This window comes from Caretta caretta, chromosome 2, assembly GCF_965140235.1.
Source record: "Caretta caretta isolate rCarCar2 chromosome 2, rCarCar1.hap1, whole genome shotgun sequence".
Taxonomy (NCBI): Eukaryota; Metazoa; Chordata; order Testudines; family Cheloniidae; genus Caretta; species Caretta caretta.
In genome coordinates, this window is record NC_134207.1 from 269,691,634 (window position 1) to 269,699,640 (window position 8,007).

The 8,007-nt window shown below is 64.3% G+C and overlaps 1 protein-coding gene across 7 annotated transcripts; it reads right to left on the reverse strand.

The window, feature by feature from the left end:
• Positions 1-394: 394 nt before the first annotated feature.
• On the reverse strand, positions 395-7,632 carry ZNF467 (zinc finger protein 467). 7 transcript variants are annotated; one of them, XM_075124691.1, is made up of 7 exons: positions 7,494-7,632; positions 6,036-6,355; positions 5,101-5,215; positions 4,660-4,775; positions 4,157-4,270; positions 3,335-3,454; positions 395-2,934 (listed from the first exon to the last, which is right to left on the reverse strand). In XM_075124691.1, the coding sequence occupies exons 4-7, from the start codon at positions 4,691-4,693 to the stop codon at positions 1,355-1,357; spliced, it is 1,848 nt and encodes a 615-aa protein (XP_074980792.1). In that variant the 5' UTR covers positions 4,694-4,775; positions 5,101-5,215; positions 6,036-6,355; positions 7,494-7,632; the 3' UTR covers positions 395-1,354. The 7 variants fall into 7 exon arrangements, with proteins under 7 accessions (XP_074980792.1, XP_048697984.1, XP_048697986.1 ...); XM_048842027.2 differs by lacking the exon at positions 5,101-5,215; XM_048842029.2 differs by lacking the exons at positions 5,101-5,215; positions 7,494-7,632 and adding an exon at positions 7,428-7,490.
• Between the last annotated feature and the right edge of the window lie 375 nt (positions 7,633-8,007).

The following is an 8,007-nucleotide window of genomic DNA, read 5'->3' on the forward strand; positions in this document are numbered from 1 at the left end:
GCTGATGCGGGGACAGAGTGATGCAGAATGAATGGAAGTAGAGCTGGGGACACAGGCAGGTGGGGACAAAATTAACTCCTTGGCAATTGTGCTTTGCAGGGAGAAGCTAGCAGCCCTCCTGCCATGGCTGTAATTGGTGTGATTTCACCCAAACGGGACATTAACTCTTTTTTTGCTCCAACGCTACTGGCAGGTACGGCGGGAACTTCTGAGCAGGTCCCTCTCGGTCCCAGCTTCCCCACTCTGTGACCATCTCGCCGTGGACCCAAGGAGATCTCGCCGATTGTTCTCAGCGCCAAGCCTCTGCTTCCCACCCTGGAGGGCTCCTCAGAGACTCCCCAAGACCGGTGTGAAGAAGGAAATGCCCGGCTCACAGCACTAGCCAGGCAAAGGCTTGAGTTTCGTCTTTAATTACAGAGGGACATTAACATTCAAATGCCCCTTTGCTTGGGGGTCCCCTGCTGTGCCCCCTCCCAGGTGGAGAACAGAGACACCCCACCCCCACCCCTTGTTGCTCACCCAAGTTCTCGCTGGACCAGTGCTGGGTGCCCTGGCCAGCGACTGGGGAACTGAGCAGGCTGAGAAGCCCGCTTCCAACCCATCTCCAGCACCGTTTGAGAACACTGTTTATGGCACCATTTGGCTCAGGGGAACGGTATTATCCCCCTTTCTAGTTTAGGAATGATTCACAGATGAGTCCTAACCCCATCTCCTGCCTGGTCAGCTCTCCAGGCAGGGTTAAGGGCTTGTCTCGCAGCTGCTGTTTGATGGACAGGCTGAGGGCAGCTGCACCCAGTGGTGTCCCTGCCCATGCGGGCTGGGCTGTCTGAATCGCACCCTGGGCTCTCATGGCACGTCTGGGTCAGAAGCAGGTCTCGCTGCAGGACACTCAGGCAGATTCTCTCCTGTGGCTTTGTGTGGCTTCCCAGTTCTCTCTCTCCTGTCCCGTCCGTACACCGGAGTGCGGGATTGAGGGCGACTGGCAGAGCTGTGTGGGTGGGGAGCCCCGAGCGGGCATGGCAGGGCCAGGCTGAAGGGAGGATCTAGAGAAGGACTGCAATGGCTGGCTGTCGGGAATGAGGGGCACCAGCAGAGCTGGTGGGGGAGGGAGCCCTGTGCTGGATTAGCAGGGGGCTGCAGGTGGGTCTGAAGTGCATGAGCAGAACCAGGGTGACCTGGAAGGACTGGAATACGGGGGTGGGGTGGGGGGGGCCCGGGGCTGGGGTAGCACAGCAGGGAGGGGGGTTACAGGCTGGCACTGAGGGCACAGCATCTGCCCGCACTTTGTCCAGCTCACAGCAGAGCAACTGGTCGCTCGGCGTGGTGAGCCCTGCGAGTCACTAGTCCCCCCCCGCTAGAGACAGGCTGCCTGCTGGCTCAGGGGGTCGTGCACAGCCCAGGCGCTGCCCCTGTCCCTCTGCAGGGGGGCAGCGTGGGTACGCTCATGCCTCAGGAGATGCGTCTTCCTGCTGAAGCTCTTGCCACACTGGGTGCAGATGTAGGGCCGGTGGCCCGTGTGCACGGCCTGGTGCCGGACCAGGTTGGTCTTGGAGCTGAAGCGCTTGCCACACTGGGTGCAGCCGTGGGGGCGGGTGCCGGTGTGCACGGCCTGGTGCCTCACCAGGTGGGACTTGCGGCTGAAGCCGCGGCCGCACTGCTCACAGATGTAGGGCCGCTTGCCGGAGTGGGCCTTGGTGTGGGCGATGAGGTTGGGCCGGGAGCTGAAGCTGCGGTCGCACTGGGGGCAGGCGAAGGGGCGCTCGCCGGTGTGGACGCGGCGGTGCCGCACCAGGTGCTGGTTGTGGGTGAAGCTGCGGCCGCAGTCGGGGCAGGCGAAGGGGCGCTCCCCGGTGTGCGTGCGCTGGTGCGTGGTCAGGTTGGGCTTGTGGCTGAAGCTCTTCTCGCAGTAGGCGCAGGCGTAGGGCTTGAGGCCCATGTGGCTGCGCAGGTGGGCAGTCAGGTGGCGCTTGTCACTGAAGCCGCGGCCGCACTCGGCGCAGGAGAAGGGCCGCCCCTCCCGGTGCAGCCGCTGGTGCGACGTCAGGTTCTTCTTCCAGCTGAAGCTTTTGCCGCACTCGGAGCAGGTGAAGGGTTTCTGCTCCGGCGAGGTCCCCGGGGATGGCGTTGCCACCCCGGGCAGCCTGCAGGGGGCACTTGTCTCCAGCTCGGCCAGCTCCCCCGGCCCCGGCTCCGGCTCCGGCTCCGTGTGCACACGCTGGTGCCGCACCAGATGCTGCTTGTGGGTGAAGCTGCGGGCACACTGAGCGCACGGGTAGGGGCGCTCCCCGGTGTGGATGCGCTGGTGCCGGATCAGGTGCGTCTTCTTGCGGAAGCTCCGGCCGCACTCGGCACAGGGGAAGGGCCGCTCCCCGGTGTGCGTCTTCTGGTGCGATCCCAGGTGGATCTTCTGGCTGAAGCAGCGGCCGCACTGGGCACACTGGTAGGGGCGCTCACCCGTGTGGATGCGCTGGTGCCGTGTCAGGTGGGCCTTCTTGCTGAAGCCCTTGCCGCACTGGGCGCAGGGGAAGGGCCGCTCCCCTGAGTGGGTGCGCTGGTGGGCCACCAGGTTGGGCTTCTGGCTGAAGCTGCGGCCGCACTCCCCGCAGGCATAGGGGCTCTCCCCAGTGTGCACCCGCTGGTGGAGCCGCAGCGTCAGCTTGTCCTTGAACCGCCGCTCGCACTCGGTGCAACCGTACGGCTTCTCAGTCAGCAGCTGCCACTGCTGCAGGGCCAAGCCCGGGAGGTCGCCGTAGCTGCCGTAGTCCTCCAGGCTCGGCCTCTCCAGCTTGCACGCGCCCAGGTAGCCGTGGCCCCCGTCAGGGTGCAGCAAGCCGCTGCCCTGTAGCTGCCCCGACAGCAGCGCCTCCGCGCTGAGACTCGCGGGCCACTCCTCGTAGTCCTCCTCCACCTTCACTGTCCGGATGAGCCAGTCATCTGCCCGGGGTGGAGGGGAGAGAGAGATGGGGAATCAGACAGCCTGGCACGTCGGGTAACCCACTGAAGCCACAGACCCCGTGCCATCTGCCAGCCACGTTCCTGGCTTCTTCAGGGACAGATCCACGCCCAGCAATTCCAGTACCTTCCCCTGCTGAGCTACCGGTGCGGCTCCCGCGGCCCAGCGAGTCCTGGGAACCGGGGCCAGGGATGTGAACGGGGCCCACAACACGCACGCCTGAGTGGTCCCCTCGCTGGCCAAGGGCTGACTGGGCTGGGGAGACTAAGCACCTCTCACCGCAGGGCTGGGGCACATTGGCAGCGGATGGTGCCAGGGAGTTTGCTTGGCTGCTCAGGCTGCCCAAGCTTGGCAGATACAGCGGGAGGGGGGGGGTCTCACCTGAGCAGCTGCTCTCAGGGCCTTTTTGTCCTTCCAGACCCCTCTGCTCCCCGCCACCACGCTGCTGCTGCTGCTCTCGCTCACCTTGCAGGACGATCTCGGGCTTGGGAACTACGGATCCTGTCCGAGGGGGAGAGAGAATGAAGCCCAGATTCCCGCACGCTTCAGGAAGTGTCACAAGCAGCCCAGGAGTGGCTGGCTGCACCTCCCTCCATCTCCTAGGGTTTTATAAAGTCGCCCATCACCGTGGCATCAGGGCACCGGAAGGGCAGCAAATCCTGGCTCTGGCAGACCAAGAGGAGAGGGGAGTTCCACTGCCCCGCCCTGCGAATGCCATCAGAGGCTCCCTCCTGCGTTCAGCACGGGGCTACCAGTCGCTGGCAGCGGCACTCGGAGAGAGGCAGCCCCATAAGCAACCGCGACCCGAAGCAGGAAGGGTTTTGTGGGGCCACAGCAATTGCTCAAAGGGCCTGCAGCCAGGGACAGGCAGCCAGCACCAGTGCCACGAGCTCACGGCGCTATGCATGGGCTGCTACAGCCTCCAGCTCAGCCCCCAGGAGACGCCTGCCAGGCGCGAGAAGGGCTCCTGCTTCCCACAGGAAGGAACGAAAACCTCGGGCCGAGCACCAGCGATGATGAGTCGTCTTGGCAACAGCTGCAGCTGGGGTTCAGCAGGACCTCCAGGCTGGCAGAGCAACAACCGTGCCCGGATCCTCCTGCCACTGACATGGCACAAGCACTGGTCAGCCCACGTCCTCACTCTGCTTCCAGGACCTGGAGCATCTCGCCTGGGAAAGAGCCCTCCCCTTGCCCCTAACTGACCTGGGCTGGCGCTGCCAGGGGCCTCCCTCTCCTCTGCCTCCCCAGGAGCCTTGGCACAAGGCTCTTCGGCTTGCTCGATACGTGGGACAATCTCGGGTTTGGCGACGGGGGACCCTGCATGAGACACAACAGAGGCTGCTGGCCACGTGTGGGGCAGGCCTGTCCACCGCTGGCTCTCAGGCACAGCAAACCCAGTCGCCCCAAAGCTGATGGAGGGTATGTTTAGGAGAGGAGTCCGGATAGGGCCGTAGTCCCTGCGGAGACAACACTCCTGCACAGTGCCACTGGACTGGGGTCGCAATGGCTTCTGGAAGCAACAACTCCCGCATGAGCCACGCACCAGAGGGCCTGCCTGTTTGCAGCCAGGAGAGAGCCCCTGACACTGTAGGTGCTCCATTCACCAGCCCCCCAGGGAATTTAGGGGGAGGTGCCCCTCGCTGGCTCTTCCCGGAGCACTCCCTGTGCAATGCGGGGCACACCCGGCAGGCGGGGGCTGTTTTTACCCAGAGCAATCATGGCATCATAGTTCTCCCTCATTCTGGTCTTGTGCTGCTCCCCGTGCCGCTCTGCCACTGCTCCAGAAGGGAAGGGAGGTCTGGTCCACACACCTCGCTGGGACCTGCAACAACAAGAGATACCTGCCCATCAGAACATGCGGCTGAGTGAGCAGCATGCCTAGTGGGCATACCCCAGCGGATCCCAGGGGCTTTGGAAACGTCCCCGTGGGCTAATCCACTTCAGCTCTGGGGCAGCATCACAGTCAGGGCTTGGTGCGCTCTGGGAGAAGCTGGGCCTACATTCTGCAGCCTCCGGTGGAAAGTCTGCAGCAGTTTCAAGAACATTCAGAAACGGAGATTTCTGTGGACACAGGGATGAAGCTAAGCAGCGTAGCTCCACGCTCTGTGTTTGGATGTTAAATCCGCTTTGCCTCACGCTGTCCTCACACACTCCATTTTCAACGTGCTATCGAATCCTGGAACGAAACTACAGAACAGCTTTGCAGACATCTTCCAGGGGCAAGCTGAAGGTCTCGGCCGCTGGGGGAGTGGCAACTGGCAGCTGGAAAGGGGTGGAAGATTGATTGACAGTGTGGGGTCAACACATCGGCTGGATGCTTCTGCCCAAATAGTTAGCACTGTTGGGTTATTACTTGCTATCTGTAGGGTTCAGAGTTAACATCCCATTGAGATGAATGGGGCAATCCACACCCCTCCAAGCTAATGTCCCTTAGCTCAGGCAGACATCCCTGCGCGGCTTACACTGGGCTCCAGCTTTCAGCATCTCATTTGTTGCTATGAGGGCAAGAATCATTTTTAAAGTAGGGCTGAGCAGTTGGAGCCCAGATCTGCTCACAGGGCGGATGGTACGATTGGGACCCTTGTCGTGCCTTAGATGTTCATCTTCAGGCTTGGCTCCCGGCTGCTAGTGACGCCTTTATCATTAGGATGCGGGATCTGCTTGCAGCCCTGCCCCCATCTTCTGGTAAATGAAAATTCTCGCTGGCATTAAACAAGGGACCGTCCCCCAGTATCGTGTGCGGAGGCATCACGGGGAGAGCAGACAAAATCCGCCTGCTGGGGCACAGTGATTCAGCTGGCGCTCTGCTCCCTGTGTGCCCCATGCCCCTTCGCGTACGTCTACACTGCAATAAACCCGGGGCGCCGAGGCTCAGGCCCGGGGCAGAGAGCTCAGGCTGCAAGGCCATAACACTGCAGTGCAGCTGTTCTGGTTCGGGCTGGAGCCCAGGCTCTGGGACCCTCTAACATTGCAGGATCTCAGAGCCCAGGCTCCAGCCTGAGCTTGGATGTCTATACTGCTATTTCACAGCCCGAGCCCGGGCCAGCCGTGCTGCAGGCCTTTCACCGCGGTGCACACGTACCCTTAGTGACTCCTTTCTACTCCTGAGCTGGGTCGGCTCCGCAGGGCCATGGGGGGGGTCTGCGTCCTATTCTGGCTCCTGCTCTGGGCTCTCCATTGGCAGTGATGGTAGGCGAGGGGGAACGACCCAGCAGGGCTGTCAGAGCCCAGGCAGGGTTTGCGGGGCTGGCAGCTCGGGCTCTCAGCGCACACGGTCTGGGGCTGGCCTTGTCTCCTTGGCGGGCTAGCACGTGGCTGCGGAGGAGCTTGGTGGGCTGCGTAGAGGTGGACGTGTCCTGTCGGGTCCGACTCCTCCCAGCTGCGTTTGGACACGCTAAGGCTCTGTGGTGAAGACAAGGCTAGTGAGATGGCGAGCCACGGTGTTCTCGCGGAGGCCTCAGTCATGGGCACAGCACCTTAGCTAGCAGGTGCCACCTTCCCCAATAGCCACAGGTCTCCCCATGACCCCCGTTAACCCCTTCCTAGCCCTATTAGGTGGCTGTGGTGTCCCCTGAGCTGAGCTTCACGCCCCACTCCAGACAAGGCCTGAGACCAGCCACATTGCCTGGGCTCCTGCTGGTGTCTCCCTCCAGCAAGGAATCCCACCCCAGGGCTCAACCCTACTGAGATTGTCCCAGCAACTGGGGTGTCTGCCGCAGGGGCCATCCCTCTTCCCCCTGCCCATGCAGTCTCTCCCCTGCCCTCCCCCAGCTGCCCAGCCCTTCCCCCTCTCTGGGCTGGCTTTATCACCTCCCCTTCCCCTGCCACATGGCCTGGCCTCCCCCCCTGCACAGACCCTCTCCCCCCCCTCCTCTGCAGAGACCCTCTTCACCCCCTCCCCTGCTACAAGGCCTCCCCTCCCCCACAGACTCCCCTCTACCCAGACCCTCTTCCTCCCTTGCTGCAAGGCCTCGCCTCTGCACAGACCCTCTTCCTCCCCTCTTCCCTGCTGTACGGCCTCCCCTCCCCCCACTCTGCACAACCCTTCTTCCCCCTCCCCTTCCTGTACAGCTTCCCTTCCCCTCCCCTCAATTCTTGCTTCATCTCGCCTTCCTCTTCCTGCATCGTCTCTCCCCCTCCCCCAACTCTGCCTAGAGTCTCCCTTCCCCCCCCCCGTGATCCTGCTGTCTCCCTAGAACTTCTCCCCCCCCCCTCCTGTCTAATCTCCCGCCCCTACCTAGATGGTTCCCCCCCCCATTGTTAAGCCCTTCCCCCACCGGCCGCGGGCAGAGCACAGGGCGCAGCGGGGGACTCAGGAGTCCCCCCCCCCTCGTGCTGCTGCATCAAAGAGGGGCAGGAAGTGCCCCCCCCAGCACATCCCCGCGGCGCTGAGCTCTCCGCGCCCATCACCGCGGCGTCGGGCGCCCCCCGCTCCAGCTGCCCCGGGCGCAATTCGGCCCCACGCGCGTCCGACCTGCGCGGCAGCCCCCGCGGCCCGGCTCCCCGGCGCAGCCCCCGCTCCGCCGCAACGGGACCGCACCTGGGGGGGAGCCCGGTCCCGGGACGGGCTGGGGGCTGCAGGGGCGGCGGGGCCCCCTGCTCCCTCCTGCCGGAGGCGCGCCAGCCACGAGCCGGGCTCGGAGGCGCTGGGCAGCCCGGCGCGGGGAGCGGCCGGGCACCCTGGGAGCTGTAGTGTCCCTGCGGGTACCCGCGGGGCCCGCGGCAGGGAGGGGACTACATCTCCCAGCAGCCAGCGGGCGGGGACCGAGCGGCCAGCTGGCCGGGGCGCCGGAGAGAGGGGCCCGAGCCCGGCCTGCCACGCCTGGGGTCAGCCTCGGCCGCCGCGGGGCCGCCCTGCTCCCTTTCTCCCCGCCTGGGGGCAGCCCGGCCCTCTGCCTCGCTAGCCCCATGTGCCGGGGGTGTTGGAGCGGGGGTCCCGGGAGACAAGGGGGCAGAGGTCATGTCTTCTGCTGGGCCGGCTTCGGGGGTGGGACAGACCCGCTTTCCAGCCAGGCCGAGCTCTTTTTCGGCCGCGGGAAAGGGGCTCTGAGCGG